Source organism: Pseudochaenichthys georgianus, chromosome 16, assembly GCF_902827115.2.
Source record: "Pseudochaenichthys georgianus chromosome 16, fPseGeo1.2, whole genome shotgun sequence".
NCBI lineage: Eukaryota > Metazoa > Chordata > Actinopteri > Perciformes > Channichthyidae > Pseudochaenichthys > Pseudochaenichthys georgianus.
The window spans coordinates 31725193-31743825 of record NC_047518.2 but is presented as its reverse complement, the minus strand read 5'-3'; the positions used below and the strand labels follow the sequence as shown (position 1 = coordinate 31743825).

Below are 18633 nucleotides of genomic sequence, written 5' to 3'. Positions count from 1 at the left end.
GGAAGTAAACAAAGGAGTCCAATGGAGGCGTTTCAGGCAGGCGGGGCTGAGTGTGTGGGAAGGCTCATTTAAAGGTTTCAATATGAGTGAGGCTAGTTGTTTAACTCCTCCATTTTGCACTCTATGCCCTTTTTTGTTTTTGTACAAGCACCCTAAATGCCTGAAGTTGAAAAGATGTATGATGAATAAAGGATGAATAGTGTTCAATGTTGCTGGATACCCAGAGCTATATGACTAAACAACACGGTATTTACCATGATAAAAACAGTAGTCCTTGAGGGAGTGTGGTACTTGAGATTTCCTTCATTCAAAATGTTCTATTAAATAAAAGCAACCATTCACTTTATGTTTTTCTGTCAAGCTTACCTCGTTGGTAAAACATTTTGAAATAATTCTGTCCGATCTGAGCGCCTTCAACAACATAAAAAGGCAGAGAGATTCGCCTCGCGTTTTCAACCTGCAAAACCCATTCTCACTTTTTCTGTTGCTTGGTATTCTGATGTTAGCGTTCAATTTTGATGATTAAGTTCACAGATTTCACTCCGGTTGCAGGATTAATTTGCTCATTATACATTGAGAAAATACATTGAATTCCTAACGACAGGGAAGTAATACATTGTGACCATAATTTCTCGTTCTTGGCTGCTCTTAATCCACATTCTGTCCCTAAAAAAAGAAATAAAGCAAACATTTAATCTATTCCCTAATCATATGAAAACAAATGAGGAATGTTATGTTAGACAGAGCCCGAAGACATGTTTGATTAATTTCATCAAGATCTGTCACTGATATATATATCAACGGGACAAGCCGAGGTGCTGCCATAAATGAATATAAGGCCACTGACTCTGATGTGTCCAACTAAGGCCTACATGTTGATTACATTCTCCACAATAGAATATTATATTACACTGACATGCACACTTGCACATAGACTTTTATAAATATTTATCAAATTCATGATTATTCACATATGTATTTATGCCCCATTACATTGTTACATTACATTGTACATTTATTTATTATGTTGCTGCTTTTATACCTGCATTTTCTATGAGGATTAATAAGGTTAATTTTATCTTATCTTAAAATTAGGCAATGGAAAATCTAAAGTAAGTCAAGTTTAAATTTCTAATAGAGATATTCATGTGAATATTCTGTTATCTTCATCTTGCTTCGTGTGTTTTTTAAGAGAAGGAAAGTGTGATTAAAATGCAGCCTGTTTTTCTATTTATTCCATCAACATATGTTCACCACATTTAATTTACTCATGCATGTAAGTTATTAATTTGTGCACACTTCAAATTCTCATGTGCCTCTTAATTATCTTTGAGGTGTTTTTCTACACCTGATCGCAGTCCAACTATGGTTCGTTCAACTGATTGGGCTGGATCCATTCCTAGGTGGGAGAAGTACTTGAGTTAAAGGAGTGCCAGAGTGTAGTGCCAAAGTGTAGAAATACTCTGTTACAAGTAAAAATCCTGCAATCAAAAATATTACTCAAGTAAAAGTACAAAAGTATTAACATAAAAATATAATCATAGTACCAAAAGTAAAAGTACTCATGCAGATTGATCAATTTCAGAATAATTTATATTGTTTTTTGTATGTTTTTTTATTATAATGTATTACGGCTGCTGCCTTCCTGGTCATCTGAGTGTTTTCAGCTGTGTGTGTTCTATGTAAATGAGCAGTGCGGTTGCCCTCCCGTCATTGGCTGCCATCTCCTGGTCCGCCCCTGAAGATTGCGATTGGAGCACGCCGGGCCCGACGCATTCCAATCGCAGCGCACAGCCGGCGCACACCTGCTGGGGAGGAGTACAAAGGCCGGCGACGGAGGTAATTCGGGAGGCTCTGACATGTGGACAGACGCCTCTCGCTACTTGCTCTTAGAGAATTCTGTTAACTGTGGTTAAACTTGTGTGATTACTAGTGTCTAGAGTATCTTAGTTAGAGTGTAGAGTAGTTTAGTTAGTGTTTAGAGTAGCTTATGATTTTGTGACTGTTGCCTTTTAGTTTAGCTGTGTTTTGTGTAGATTCTTTGGGTAGTTGTACCACTTTTAAAGTGAGGTTTTTGTTTCGTTCTCCATTTAGCATATTAGTATTTATTTTCCCTATGCCATTAGACTAATTTTGTTAGAGTCCTCCCTTTGTTTGGTTATTTGTCAACCTGTGCTCTTTTGGCCTTTGTTGTTGTTCCAGGCTGCATGCCTGCCATTTTGTTACACCCTGGTATAATAAAGCCATTTATAATTATTACTAGGGATCGACCGATATGGCTTTTTCAAGGCCGATACCGATACCGATTATTAGTAATCAAGGAGACCGATAACCGATATTTGGAACCGATATACATTTGCAGTAAAAAAAAAAATCTTGGTGTCAAAATGTAGAATAACACAAACTCCAACACAACTTCTTTGAAATGCATTTAAGCATAGCCTATATTATGTTTAATTAACTTTTAAACATCTTACAACTGGTTTCCTCTCTGTGCCCTTTTCTTTAGTGCAGTCATCTGCAATGAGTTAGAGAGAGACAAGAAGTGGGGCTGCAGGCTGCAGCCTTAACTAACAATAATGCTTAATTTATTATATCTGTCTATCTAGTATAAAATCCCAATAAGCTGCTAGCAACTGCAAAACACTAGTGCTAATGTTTTGCAAACTATTAAAAGTGAGGCTATTACAGTAGACCTAACGTTAGTCTAGTAGCCTCACTTCTAATATTTTGCTAAACATTTGCTAGATACATGTTGGCTAGCTAATGAGCTTCACATATCAACCTGAAAAACTGCGAGGCTCCACTCGCAGCACCTCCCCCCCCCACCCCAGTTACTCCGCTGCGAGACGCTGCACGCACCCCCAACTCTCACTGACTTCCCGCATCCCTGTGTAACTGGGAAACTGATAGAATTGGATCATAAGATCGTGGTGTTTTTGCAACTTCAGCATAGGGGATAGGGATGTTTATTGAACTTCGGTTTAACAATGTATGGCTCTGCTGCTCAGCGCTGCTGCTTGCTTCAGTCTGTGTCTGCGTTCTTTCGCACCTGCCTGTAATCTGAGAAGGTCCCGCCTCTCTGGCTGGCTCCCGCCCGGAAAATCTTCAGTAATAGCCTATCAGATAGCGCTGTGGGCGGGACATTGCTCGTGTACACAGAGTGGTGACTGCTATGGAGTCAGATTTGGGTCAATATTCTAGCGCGTAAAACAAGCTACTCACGAGCGGAAAATGTGCTTTTACACGCGCATAGAATGCCCCTTGCGCGCAGATTAAACCCCCGCGAGCGGCTCTGTGCTCGCTCGCGAGAGAGACAGCCCTCTTGCTTGCTCGCGGGAGTGTCAGCCTCGCGGAGTCTGTCTACGCGCGCGTGAAAAGTTTCTGGCACTTTGGGGCGGAGCCACTAGACTTTGACAGCTGCAAGGAAACCCGGAGTTGCCAGGTTTGATAAATGCCTGAACTATAGGTTACTTACGTAACCCCAGTCTTCCGAGTAACATGAAGTGAGATGTCTCACTATGGGATGCGCCTCATCGCGGAGTAAACAGAAGCATCAATCTCATTACGCCAATCCTGATTGGCTGGTGATCTTGACGTCAACGTTATAGGGGGAAATCACCCCCTATAAGTAGCTTGCGCCACGACGCATGCGTCATTCAAAATAAGCACCTCTTCTCGCTTCACCATAGCAAGGAGGGCCGTCTGGTGAGACATCTCACTTCATGTTACTCTGAGCACTGGGGTTACGTAAGTAACCTATAGTTCTCATTCATAACACTCTGTTCGATGTCTCACTATGGGATATTGTAGCTCCCGTATTGCCAGACGAGCTTATCTCGAAGATCACCGATCAACCAGAATTTAACAGGTGGAGTCCCGACTCAACAAGGTGCCCAGCACTGCTCGGGCCACGCTTGGAGCGGAGACGTCTAGCCTGTAAAAGCGGACAAAAGTGAGCGGCGAAGACCAGCTTGCCGCTGCACAGATGTCTTGGATGGGAGACGTCCTGGACAGAGCCCAGGATGCAGCCAGACCCTGATTTGAAAGAGCTTGCGGACCTGAGGGTGCCTGCAAACTCTGACTCGTAAGGGCCCCAAAGCAATAGCTTCCACACGACAGTGGGAGAGCCGTTTCTTAGTAACCGGCTTTCCCCCTTTAAGGGTTAGCCCAGGACACAAGGAGTTGGTCATTATGACAAGTACCCCTGATCTGTCCATACAGGTGCGTAAGCACGAACTGGACACAGCAAATCCCGCTGCTGTTCCCCGTAGGGACCCAGCGGCTGAGGAAATGTCTCAAATCCATTGGGTACATGTACAGACAGTGCATGAAAACATTACTGGCTCGCCTGGCGGAAGCCAGGACCAGTAACAGCACTATGTTAGAGAGACCTGGTGTAGGAATCTCTCGCACTCTGAATAGTGTTATCACCCTATGAGGGAGTCTCACTATATTCAGGTTGTACCACTCACGGGCCAGGCCCATAAGGCCAAGCGCTCTGGGTGTGGGTGAAAAATCTCCCCCCCCGCCTGGGACAGTATGTCCCTGTGTAGTGGGAGCTGCCATGGCTGCCCGCACAGCAGCTGATAAATCTCTGCCAGCCAGTACATAGCGGGCCAGTGCGGAGCTATCGGGATAAGTGTGTGGCGTTGTTCCCTCAATCTGGCCAGAGTTTGGGGAATCAGAGCCAGGGGTGGGAACGCGTACAGAAGGCCCGAAGGCCAAACGTGTGCGAGCGCGTCCACGCCTAACGGTGCGTTTAAGTCGCGCATCGAAAAGAACAGCTGACATTGAGCATTTTCTTTTGATGCGAACAGATCCACCGTGGCTCTGCCATAACGCACCCACAGCTGGCTCACAATCCTTGGATGTAAAGTCCAGTCTGCATAAAGTGGTGTACCTCTGGACAGTAGGTCAGCCCCGAGGTTCGACACACCCGGTACGTGCGTCGCTCTCAGGGAGAGGAGACGCCCGCTGCTCCATAGGATCAGTTTGCGTGCCAGCATGTGTAACTGGAGAGAAGGCAAACCCCCTTGGCGGTTTATATACAACATTGTCGTCGTATTGTCTGTCCTCACGAGGACATGGTGTCCTCTGAGAAAAGGCAGGAAGTGCTTTAGGGTGAGGCACACCGCTAAAAGCTCCAGGTAATTTATGTGTGCCCGCTGGAGGTCTCTGCTCGAGAGACCCCTCACCGGACGCCCTTCATAAATACCTCCCCAACCTGTCAGACATGCGTCCGTGGTGAACACCCTTCGTGAAAGGACAGCACCCATAGGCACGCCCCGTACTAGAAAAGTTGGGTGCAGCCAGTGGCGCAGTGCCGTTACGCATTTCACAGTAACCATTACTCTCCGCACGCCATGACGCGCGGGGTTTAGTTTTAAGGCGGCTACCCAGCGCTGAAACTCCCTCATGTGTAAGCGTCCTAGTCGTACGACCAGGATGGCTGACGCCATGAGCCCCATCAACCGCAGGCATGTTCTGAAGAGAACATGTTTGCGCAGCTGGAATTGAGCGAGACAAGCTCTGAAAGCTTTCACTCTTTCCGCTGACAGGCGAGCTGAAAAGGGCACCGAGTTCAGACGTAACCCCAGGAAGAGTATAGTCTGCGCGGGGCACAACATGCTCTTCTCTGTGTTTATCATGAAACCCAGGTCGAGCAGGTGCTTTACGAGAACATTTGTCTGCGTAACAGCCTCCTGCTCCGACTGTGCGAGAAGCAGCCAGTCGTCCAGGTAGGTCGCCAGGCGAATACCCTGTTGTCTTAACGGGGCTATCGCGGCTTGCCGTACATCGTACAAACACTCTTGGACTGAGAGACAGGCCGAAGGGAAGTACTCTGTATTCATAACAGATCCCCTGAAATGCGAATCTCAGGATGTGTGGATAATATACTGGGATGTGGAAATACGCATCTTTCAGGTCGACTGATGTAAACCAGTCATCTTGTCGCACGAGACGCAGCAGAGATGTGTGAGTGAGCATTCTGAATTTATATCTTTTTAGATATCTGTTCAGAACCCTCAAATCCAGTATTGGCCGGATTCCGTTCCCTCCTCGTTTGGGGACGAGGAAGTACAACAGATATAGCTCTCTTTTCTAGAAGTGAGAGGATCTCTCTCTCTAGAATATGGGCTGACTCTCCCCGGGCTTGTGAATACAAAATGCCCGAGAAACGAGGGGGGGTGACAGCGAATTGGAGTCTGTAACCCCGTGTTACTGTCTTGAAAACCCAAGCAGATGTTGTGAGCATCTTCCACTGTGTGCTCCTTAGAGCCAGCGGAGATGTCACATATCTTGCCCTCTGAGACTCTGTTTGTTGTGTTATGGGGCCCTCTATTGTCTGAACACGGTGGTACCCCATTTCAACAGTCCCCACCGTCACTGCGCACGCACGTGGCGGTGGCTTCACGGACCCGTCAATAATCCGTCCTTTGAGAGATGCCGTAGCTGCTCTTGAAAGGGGAAGGATTGACGGGCTGTTCTTTACAGCTCTAGCCGGCACTGCGTACGCACGTGGCGGTACCATTTAATCTCGTCCAACTGATTTTGCTGCCGTCACTCCTCGGCTCTTGTTAGTGCAGGCATTTATCAAACCTGGCAACTCCGGGTTTCCTTGCAGCTGTCAATCAAAGTCTAGTGGCTCCGCCCCAAAGTGCCAGAAACTTTTCACGCGCGCGTAGACAGACTCCGCGAGGCTGACACTCCCGCGAGCAAGCATAGGGCTGTCTCAGAGCGCAGAGCCGCTCGCGGGCGCAGAGCCGCTCGCGGGGGTTTAATCTGCGCGCGAGGGTCATTTTATGCGCGTGTAAAAGCACATTTTCCGCTCGCGAGTAGCTTGTTTTACGCGCTAGAATATTGACCAAAATCTGACTCCATAACTGCAGCCAGAGAAACGGCCGTATCAGAGCCAAATTTTATCGACAATTTGATAAAAAAAAGGCCGATACCGATAATCGGTCAAATGTGGAATATCGGCCCCGATAATCGGCCCCTAATTATTACCAATCCCATTCTGGTTGTGTTGCTTCCCTTTGGTTCCCCTAGCCCAGTAGGGAACGTAAAGAGTTATCAAAGCTGGTAAAGGTGCAGCCAACTTTAATTACTTTGTATACTGCACAGTACCTTTACTCAGTTACTTTACTCCAGGTGTTACTGAAGTCTTATTTAAGTGTTGATTATATTTCACAACATTAATCCAAGTAAAGTAACTAAAGGTACAACATTAATGTAGTGGAGTAAAAGAACACCATTTACCTCTGAATTGAGTGGAGTAGAAGTACAAAGTAGCATAACATTGAAAGTACAAGTTCATACTTGAGTAAATGTACTTAGTTACTTCCCACCTCTGGGCTGGTTTTGAAAACACACACACACACACACACACACACACACACACACACACACACACACACACACACACACACACACACACACGCGACTAAGCTCACAGATGACGAAGAAAATCAGATCAAGAACAAGCCTCAAAGTCACGGGACGATCCTGCAGAATTTAGAGAATTACTACAATGAACAGATCAAAAGGAGGCTGCAGAGAAAATACTGCATGAAGCGTTTTATTAGCCCAGCCTATTTAATTTATATTTGTAGGAAGTTTGGAACAATCAGGGCTCTTCCTAGAGCTGAACAAACCAGGGAGACGGGCCGCTGTAAGAGCGCTGGCCGGGATCCTAAAGGATTCTCAGACCGTGAAAAACCAGATTATCTGGTCTGATGAAACCAATATCGAACAGTTTGGCCTGAATTCTAAACGTCCTGTCTGGATGAAACAAGAGTAAAATAGTGAAGCATAGTGGTGGCAACATCATGACTACATTTACGTATGTAACTTAATTGTTGCATACCCATTTTAAGCCAAACCATGATCTTTATTTCTAAACTCAACAAATTAATCTAATTGCCTTTTTGTTTTGCTTGGTTTTGTTTGACAACTCAAACAACTGTTTAAAACCGCAACCGTAATCCGGCACAATAGAACGATTCCCTCAAAACATTATTGAGAATGTAGTTCAGTTGTCTGGCAATGGGTGACTGCAGAAGGATAGATACATACTTAAGCATGACACTATATTAAAACAATACCTGAATAGAATAAGACAAATTAGAATAACCCATTTATTAAAAACAGAATTTATTCAAATCAGTCAGGGTTGTGTTAGGCCTGAAGAAACAGGAGTGGAAATAAAGAAGCACATAAACTGCTCCACACCTGGTAATAAAATCACAACCACCACAAGACAACACTCTCAATCTTCCTCCCTTTTATGAACTACAGAATCACTTTATCTGAGAGCTCCTTTCAAACTGGAGCCTCCAGAAAGACCGTTTTACTCCCATGTGTCTCTGAGCACATGCAGTTACATGCATGAAGGGTTTTTTTATGTCTTGAAACCACATTTTTCTGTTACATTTCCTTGAATTAACAGGCAGGGACAAAAGAGAGAGAGAGAGAGAGAGAGAACATGCAGTTGGATAACAAAAAGTCTTTCTTTCCCTCCGGCTAAAGACTTCCTTGAAGTGTCAGTCACTGCGTCCAGAACAGGATTGCACAAAAGCTCGACAAGAGACTTTGCTATTAGTCCCATTTCATGCAGGTGTGGACACGCACACACTTTTAGTATTCTCTATTTTTCTTTTGCACCACAAGTGAAAAACACATCCAATAATGTGAGTGTTGCTGGGATGAAGTGTGCTGTTATTGTGTTAATGGAAGAACTGTCATCATATATAGCAGTATGTCATGTTGTTTTATAATAAGAGAGTGTAAATGTTTATTGAGCCCTGAGGGCACGTAAGCATGTCTGACCTCATCTCCAGCAGATATTAAGAGTGTGCCGTCAGTGGGAGTTCAGATGGAAACTAACTTCAGCCGTAAATCACAGTCTGCTGCAGTCAATCGAACAGCTGTTTGGTTTCTGTGTGCAATTACAATCAGAGATCTGCATCTTCTGATACACTGCTTGACTGAAGACATATTACCCATATGTGGAGGCAGAAAGAACGTTTTTTGTTAAAGTCAAGAAAGTTATTTGCATACTTTAATCTTGAGGATATTTGAGTAATTCCACTTGGCCTGCTCGATGTATAGTTGAAAACAAATGTTACATTCAATGGTACAAACCCTAAATATATCCCTACAATTTTTGCTTTTATGTTTTTTTTTGTAATCCTTTCTTCTTGTTTTCTTCCCTTCCGTCTTTCTTTCTTCATGTGTTGATTTCCTTCCATCCTTTTATAGCTTTTTTTCTCAGATGTTTAACTTCCTGGCTTTCTTTTCTTATATTTTTCCTTATTTATTATCTTCTTCAATGGATCTGAAAGCCAACAAATCCTTACAGATTCAAGGTTGTACTTTCACTTCAGGTACAATATGTTGCCACTAAGTTTGCTTTAACTTGACTCAATATTTGAGTCAAGGACTTTTCCCCTGAGATTTGACATCTCAGCTCTTGGTTATAATAAGATTTGTAAAAAATATTTTCCCACCCATGAAACCACACATAACACATAAAGAGACACGACCCACAAGCTTGCAAACAGGCTCCTTTGTTGTACCCTTAAAACAACGCACGAACGGCCCGTCCACACAGCGGCGTGCGTTGAAGCTTCCAACGCTTCTGCCCATTCACTTTGAATGGGGTGACGTCACTTTTATCCAAATTGCATCGTGGGAAGCGACGTGGAGCGTTGCTGGCGTGGCTCGCTGCAAAAGTTGAGCAATGTTCAACTTTTGACGCCTCGACGGAGGCGTCAGCCAATCGAATCATATGCCAGTACAAGCTCTAGCCAATCAAACCACGTGCTTGTGTGTCTGGGGCGGGAGATTCATGTGATTGGTTGTTGGTCGAGTGTCAGACACGCCCGCCGGCAAGCGTCAACGCACGCCGCTGTGTGGACGGGCCGTTACACTGGTTTTAAAAGTGATGAAAGAGTGGAAGACCGCAGAGTGTAAACCAATAAGTTATGTTTGAAACCAGAGGCTGGTGTCAACTCGTGCTTTTACAACTAATTATAAATAAATCAGGAACTGTGAGAAAAGTTTCAGAGAATAAGCGACAAAAAGGAAAACAGAGAGAGAATGAGAGGAAAGTGCAAGAATGCTGTGTGTGTGTGTTTGTGTGTGTGTGTGACAGAGAATGAGAGGTGATTACTTCGTGTTAATCTAGTATCAGCTTTCCACCACTTGGAGGCTTCCCAGTGTATTACTCATTATCCGAAGACAAGTTTATTAAATACAGATTAGACGGGGCGAGACAAGGGACCAGTATTCCTGACATTTCTCACGAAACATCTATCATCAAGGGTTATCTGGGGTTCTCGCCTTGATGTCCCCACTTTTCTTTTTGTTCCTTCATGTGTATTTTTTCCCTCATTCTTATCCAGCTGTGCTCCATATTTCAACCCGTTGTTTCCAACAGATTTTAAATTGAGCTATCCATGTAATTCAAAAGAAGACACTGAACAAAAAAAGCTTTTAGACTTTTATCTGTCAGGGTTTTTCTTTTTACCAGGAGTCATCATGTTGTTTTGATGGCCTTGAAGATATGAGCTGCACATGGCCACATATTTCTTCATAATTACTTTCTGCTTTTAAAAGAAGAATCAATAGATCCATATGAGTGTACGTATGAGTCCTGGTACAGTAAGTGCATAGTGGATGAGTGCTCCATTTAAAAAGGTAGTGCCTCAACAATCGCAAATCCAATAAGGTCTGTGCAGCCACATGCTAGGGTTGCATTTCAGAAAGCTGTTAACATCAGTTCTCGATTCTGGAGAAAGGGTCTAGTATAGAGTTTGTCTCCATGCCTGTTTAAAAAATGATGAGCTATAAGGGGAGTCTTTTAAATCTTTAAACATGATGCATCCTTTTCCACATCAACATAACAACATAGAAATGAATATATAACATTAATATTGCAACATCAACAATGAATCATGACAGGAAGGGATGGCTACTGTGTTCGGGGCTACACCGTATTTATTATTTTCATAATTGACTAATCTGCAGACTATTTTTTTCCATGCATCTATTTCATCGTCTGTAAAATGTTGGAAAATACAAAAAACAGGCCATCTTGATTTACCTGAATAGTGAATACACAATTAAAATGGCTTGTTCAAATCTGATTGACAATGTGTTTAATATTCCAGAAGCTATGAAAAATGTGGCTTCCTTGCTTTAAAAATTACAATTATTCAGTCATTGTTTCAAATAATTGTTCATTGTCCTTAATTTCCAAACGGAGATTAGTGCAACATGGAGTATGTTTTACAAACGTTCATCGCTCTCAGAATGTCTCACAGAGATAAGGCTTACTTAGTCATTACTCCGTCACCTACTGCACATTTAAAATAAATGTTTTAGACTAGAGTAAATTGCCAACTGGCTTTCAGCAAAATATATTTCTGTATTGGGTTTAAATTAAAAACAGATGTGGAGATGAATAAGAAGATGAGTTGCATTCAGCAGCCATATTTCTTAAGATATAAATAACTATTAATGAGTTTTGGTCTTGGAGTCTAAAGACAGAGCCCTCAATACATCTCCAGGATAAAGTTGAATATGCAGGAGAGTAAGTGCGCTATGAGAATAATTGCACATTTTCCACAAACGCGTCTCAGGAAAAACGATGCGTTTGCCATAATAGAAAAACACAGTAGAGACTTCTACATATTGCATAACAAAACATACTCTCAGATGGAAATGTACTCCTCTAAAGTGGATAGTCAGAACCATTACAAATATTCCTTTTATGTTTTTCTTTATAGTCTTGCATTAAAGCGTTCAAAGAATATTTAATTAGATGTACCCAGGCTAACAGAGAGTGCATTTTATACATATTTTATTAAAAAAAAGAGAGATGCATGAACTTGACAAAATGAGGTTGAGGAAGGTCAGACCTCGATGCCTTGAAGCTGCTCTTTGTGTGCAGCACTGAATCAGTGATAACGGTTTTAAATAAAGATGTCTCCAAATATGAATATTTCTGAGATATATTAGAAATAGATGTGGAATCATGAACATAAAGCAGCAGCAGATCATGTGACAAATATAGGATAAAGATGAGACTCACCGCGTTGAATCCTTGGAAGAGGCTGATGGCTGTGGCCGTATCCAATGGAAACGGGAAAAACTGCTTCATGCCCAGTGAGGTCTGGATGCCAGGCAGGGTGGGACGCACCAGGGTGGGCATGAGGCCATTTTGACATGTGTTACCTGTAGGAGGCAGAGCAAAGGCAACATATTGAAATGCAGATGGCAGCAGGGAAACAAAGCTGAGCCGAAATCTTCCAAGTGAACCGTCAGAGTGTTTGTTTAGTCTGTAAAACAATGTGTCTCTGCACTGTGTAACATCTTATCTGTATTACTCATACATTCAAGTATGTAACTCCTCTGCTAACAAGGCAGCCAAAGTATGTATACCTTACATTAGTTACAGCGAGTTGATTTGATTTATATTAATACCAGGAGTAAAAACAACTTTTCAGATGTTCTACAGCGGGTTGAACCTCAGCTGGAGGCACGGAAATCCCCCAAATCTCCAATTTGGATGGTTTTAAAGCTTCAACACTGGAAAAACCGTGAACTCCATTCCTTTTTGAGGATTTCCATCATTTAAAAGACATCATTTTATAACAAGGTTTTTATTATACATCACAAACTCCCAATACCTTCATTTTCTTTCCCTCATTTTTGGGTATATCTAGACTTCTTCATGTCATTTATAATTTATTTTAACATAATAATATCAACTGAAGCTGAAGGTCTATGTTTTCTGAGCTTTCCAAGGCTTTAAATAGCAGAGTTGCAAGCTCCAGAATAACTTGTCGGACCTGGGGTTGAGACTATAAAAGGTCAAGAGTGAATTTCCATGCTCAAATAAATAAATAGAGATTTTGCACCTTTTTCAGCATTTCTGTATGGTTTTATTTCAAAATATCAGTATATGACTACATAAATGTCTTTCTTTTCTTTAAAAACTCTGAGAACTTAATTATTCATAGTTTATAGTTTTCATGCTTTGACGCTGAATGCCTGATGTTTGGACAAAATTAAAAAGGTCAATTGTTTCATCTCAGCTATTATTGAAGTCTGTGTACATTCTGAGGTTTGTCAACCCGTTAACACCACGATTAGGAGAATGGTCTCCATTGGCTCAAAGATTGTGTCTGTGATAAATTGACTTAAGACTCAAGAATTATGGATGTAGTTTCTTCTTTAAATCACAGTCAGACCCACATTATGCACTGGGAATAAATGTAGATGCAGATGATAACTATGTGATACAGTGATGATGTTAATCTCTCCAAAACAATGTTCTCATTCTGACTTGTCCCCACAAAGAGCTGATGTGGAATGACTGCAACGGGCACAGTTTGTCTTCTGAGATGAGTTAATGGCAAAGCAGGCCATGCCTTCACATCTCTAGGAAAAACAAAGTAAATACTTTTATTGTCATGTGAGTGCACCATGCCAGCAGAGCGCTTTAAAACCCACAATTGGAAACTATAGGTTACTTACGTAACCCCAGGACTCAGAGTAACATGAAGTGAGATGTCTCACTATGGGATGCGCCTCATCGCGGAGCAAACAGAAGCATCAATCTCATTACGCCAATCCTGATTGGCTGGTGATCTTGACGTCAACGTCAGGGGAAATCACCCCCTATAAGTAGCCTGCGCCACGACGCATGCGTCATTCAAAATAAGCACCTCTTCTCGCTTCACCATAGCAAGGAGGGCCGTCTGGTGAGACATCTCACTTCATGTTACTCTGAGACTGGGGTTACGTAAGTAACCTATAGTTCTCATTCATAACACTCCGTTCGATGTCTCACTATGGGATATTGTAGCTCCCGTATTGCCAGACGAGCTTATCTCGAAGATCACCGATCAACCAGAATTTAACAGGTGGAGTCCCGACTCAACAAGGTGCCCAGCACTGCTCGGGCCACGCTTGGAGCGGAGACGTCTAGCCTGTAAAAGCGGACAAAAGTGAGCGGCGAAGAACAGCTTGCCGCTGCACAGATGTCTTGGATGGAAACACCCTTGAACAAAGCCCAGGATGTAGCCAGGCCCGAGTCGAGTGAGCCCGCAGACCCGAAGGTGCTTGCAGATTCTGACTCGTATAGGCCAAAGCAATCGCCTCCACGATCCAGTGGGATAGTCGTTGCTTAGTAACAGGCTTACCCTTGTGAGGTTTAGCCCAGGACACGAAGAGTTGGTCATTAAGACGAAGCTCTTTTGATCTGTCCATATATGTGTGTAAAGCCCGGACTGGACACAACAGATCCTGCTGCTGCTCCCCGGAGGAAACCAGCTGCGGAGGAAATGCCTCAATGTCAATTGGGGTACACGAACCAACCACCTTTGGTGTAAAGGCAGGGTTGGGCTTCAACAACACTCTCGTTTCCCTGGGGCGAACTGAGTGCATGAAGGATGTACAGACAGTGCATGGATATCGCTGACCCGCTTGGCGGATGCCAGGGCCAGTAACAGCACTGTCTTGAGTGACAGATGTTTCATGTTAGCTCCTTCCAGGGGTTCAAATGGGGTCATTTTGAGCCCATTTAAAACCACTGCCAGGTCCCATAAGGGCACCAGCGACCTGGAGACAGGGAGGAGCCTGCGCGCTCCCTTCATAAAATGGCAAACCAAAGGATGTTGGCTAGCCGTCTTACCCTCAAAGCCCACATGGCATGCAGCAATAGCAGCCAGGTACACCTTGATCGTGGAGAAAGCTCTGTGTCTTTCGATCAAGTCCTGTAGAAATGATAAAATCACCCCGACAGGACATTGAAAAGAGATGTGTCCTTCTTGAAGGCACCACTCCTCAAACACCCTCCACTTACAGTCGTAAAGAGACCTGGTGGAGGAAGCTCTCGCACTCTGAATAGTGTTTATCACCTTCTGAGGGAGTCCCACTGTATTCAGATTGTACCACTCACGGGTCAGGCCCATAGTGCCCCGCGCTCTGGGCGTGGGTAAAGGAACGCCCCCCCCCCGCCTGAGACAATCTGTCCCTGCGTGGTGGGGGCTGCCATGACTGCCCGCACAACAGCTGATATATCCCCGCCAGCCCGTATATTGCGGGCTAGGGTGGAAACATCAGAGTAAGTGTGTGGCGTTGCTCCTTCACTCTGGCCAGAGTTGGGGGTAACAGAGCCAGGGGTGGGAACGCGTACAGAGGACCCGGAGGTCAATCGTGTACGAGTGCGTCCCCGCCTAACAGTGCGTTTAAATCGTGCATTAAAGAGAACAGCTGTCATTGAGCATTTTCTCCTCTTGCGAACAGACTTAACGCGGCTCCGCCGTAACGCACCCACAGCGGACTCCCGATCCTTGGATGAGGAGTCCAGTCTGCATAGAGTGGTGCACCTCTGGACAGTAATTCTGTCCCTAGGTGCATAACTCCCGGTACCTGTGTCGTTCTCAGAGAGAGGAGACGTCTGCCGCTCCAAGGGATACGTTTGTGTGCCAGTGTGTGTGACTGGAGACAACGCAACCTCCCCTGGCGGTTCATACACGATATCGTGTTGTCTGTCTTCACGAGGACATGATGTCCTCTGAGAGAAGGCAGGAAGCGTTTTTGGGTGGGGAACACCGCTAAAAGCTCCGGGTAGTTTACGTGTGCCCGCTGGAAGTCTCTGCTCTAGGGACCTCTCACCGGGCGACCTTCGTAAATCCCCTATCAGCCTGTCTGACCTGCGTCCGTGGTGACCACCTTCCGTGAAAGGACGGCACCCGTAGGCGCGTCCCGCACTAGAAAAGTCGGGTGTAGTGCCACTACGCATTACATAATAACCAAAACTCTCCGTACGCCGTGGCGTTCGGGGTTTAGTTTTATTATGAGGCCCATGTTGAGTGGGTGTTTTACGAGGACATTTTTCCCCGTAATCTGACTCCGCTCGGTGGGCATTATAGATAAAACCCTTCTTTCTAGGAGAGAGAGAACCTCTCTCTCCAGAATATGGGTTGACTCTCTCTGGGTTTGTGAAAAGAGATACATTATAACTGTTTTGAGAAGCCCAGGCAGATGTTGTGAGTATCTCCTGCTGTATGCTCCTTAGAGCCAGCTGGGATGTCACGCTTACGGCTCCGGCCGGCACTGCGCATGCGTGTGACGGTGGTGCCTTCACGGCTCCAGTCGGCACTGCGCCTGCGCGTGACGGTGGCTTCACGGACCCGTCAATAATCCGTCTTTTGAGAGGTGCCGTAGCTGCTCTCAAAAGGGGAAGAATTGGCGGGCTGTCCATTACAGCTCTAGCCGGCACTGCGCATGCGCGTGACGGTAGTGCCCTTAAAGCCCCAACCGGCACTGCACAAGGCGGTGGTGCCTTCACAGACCCGTTTATTATCCGCCTTTTGAGAGAGGCCTTAGCTGCTCTCAGAAGGGGATTTATAGTTAACGGACTGTTTATTGTCTTTCTTTTCATTTTTTTGAGCTGCGCCCTTGGCCGAAGCCTGGATGCGTCAGCGGAAAATGGTTTATTCAAACAAGAAAGATGTGACATGTGTTTTATGCGGACTAGAGGATGACGTTGAGGCATCTCTCGAGGCAGCGGGAACACGTTTCGAGCCGGGGAAGGAACTTCCAGCTCTGTCACAGAGGGGAAAAGGAGGGGCTTCTTCTTCCTCGACTGCTGGCCGAAATTCTGGGTTGGCTGCGCCTGGGCTGCAGCCGGAACCGGAGATTTTCTAGGCCAACTCCTGCCTGGGCTGGGGACTCGGGCGGGCTGCGACCTCTGTTGTCCTGGTACTTTGAACCTAGCAGAGTTCGGTGCAGCTTGGGCGAAGGGCCGCTGTTGCGAAGGCAGCGGCTGGACCCTTCGAGGGAGACAGAGGTGGAGGGCCTCGTCTTCCTTCTTTTTCGACTCGCACTTCCTCTGCATGGAAGCGAGAGCGGAGCCGAAAATCCCCTCGGGAACGATGGGCATGTCAAGCACATCTTCCTTTTCCCGGTCTGGGAGGTTGGTGAGGTTGAGCCATCTAGCTCTTTCCTGCACCACCATGATCCCCATTACCTTGCCCGTGGCCTGGACGGCGCAGCGTTGGACACGGAGACAAATGTCTGTGACCGCGGCTATCTCGTCCAGAGTGGCCGGTCCAGGATTGCTCGACATATCCTCACAGAGCTCCGTTTGGTACGCGGTTAGCATCGAGGAAACGTTCAGAGCCCTGGCGGACAATGCTGCGGCTCTGTAGGACCGTTCAGTCATGGTCGACTGGAATCGGTCCGTTTTTGCTGGCAGCGTGGGGTTCCTGCTTGGTGACGGGTCCATCCTCGGTAGGAGGTGGGCTGCCACCAGCGGTTCCATAGGCGGTATGCGGAGCAGGCCGAGCCTCTCCATACCGTCACAGTCAAGAGTAGGCACCCTGGATTGGGGCCTTGTTGCTAAAGGGCCGGTCTCTCCACGAGACCGACACCTCATCCAACATCTCCGGGAAGACCGGAAGGAGTTGCCTCTTTGTCCTCGTTGTTTGGGAAAAAAGTTTCCCCTCGTAACGGGACCTGGAGGTCTCTTTGGCCATTTCGGGCCACGGGATGTCTAGCCTGGACGCGGTGCGCTGACACACGGCCTGCAGGTCCATGCTTAGACAGGGCGAAGCTGGTGTGCTATCGCCCGGGAGAGCAGCCATCGCTCCCGGCTTTGCAGCCTGAGCTGATGACATGAAGATGTCGTCTTCCTGCTCATCCGAGTCAGACAGGAGGAACTCAGAGGTATCCTCTTCGTCCTCCATGTAGTCTAACTCTAGGACATCTTCCGCGGGTGAAACCATGGTGAGGTCCAGCCGGGAGCCCCAGCTTGGTATAGCGTGGGGCCCCGTTCCCGCATCTCTTGCCGCCACCGGGTCTCGGCCTGATATAGCGCGGGATTCCGGTTCTGCGGGTGCCGCTGTCGGTGAGCCCCAGACCGACCCAGTGAGGGGCTCCATCTCTGCGGCGGACGCCCCCGTGTCTTGATTGCCGGTCGGCAGATCAGTGGACATGAGGGAGTCCCGTCCCGACAGGCTAGCTTGTTGTGCTAACCTTCGGTGGAGGCTCTTCATAGTGAAGCGGGCACAATGCCCGCACGAGCCGGGGTTGTCAATGGCCTCCTGGGCGTGTTCCAGCCCGAGGCAGGACGAACAGATCTGGTGTGAGTCTGTGCCTGACACTTTCAACCCGCAGCCGCAGCGCCGAGCCTCCGAATTCCTGACTCCTCTGGTGTGAGGGAGAGAGGCGTCCATCTCATTCGCCGTGAGGTGTGGAGAGGGCCCGCTCGTAACAGGTACGTCGAGAAAAAAGTGTTACCAATCTGTCTTTAATCTGGGGAAAAAAGGACAGTGTGGGTCTTTTTTCTCAAAGGATATTACCTGGTGTGGTAATATTCCTGTAATCCTTTTCTCCTCCGTGAGAAGAGAGAAGAAAAAAGCGTCCTCGCTACCGTGGTGTCGGCAGTGAGGGGAAAAACACAAGCTAGCAACGGGTGTGTTGCTAACTTGAAAGTCAAAACCTTACCTTAATTCCAGAGGAAGAACGGCGAGGTTGACTATAATACTAACTGGTGTGTTAGTACCATACTCTTCTGCGAGGCAGAATAGGGTAGTCGGCTAACGCCCGTCG

At 46.0% G+C, this 18633-nt stretch overlaps 1 protein-coding gene across 2 annotated transcripts in view; it reads right to left on the bottom strand.

Annotated features, from left to right (window-relative positions):
• Positions 1-18633, bottom strand: part of znf385d (zinc finger protein 385D) — a 100052-nt gene that overhangs the window by 74895 nt on the left and 6524 nt on the right. For both annotated transcript variants that reach the window (XM_034101773.1, XM_034101774.1), the window contains exon 2: positions 12101-12243. In XM_034101773.1, the coding sequence (XP_033957664.1) occupies positions 12101-12243 (143 nt within the window). The remainder of the gene's footprint in view (positions 1-12100; positions 12244-18633) is intronic.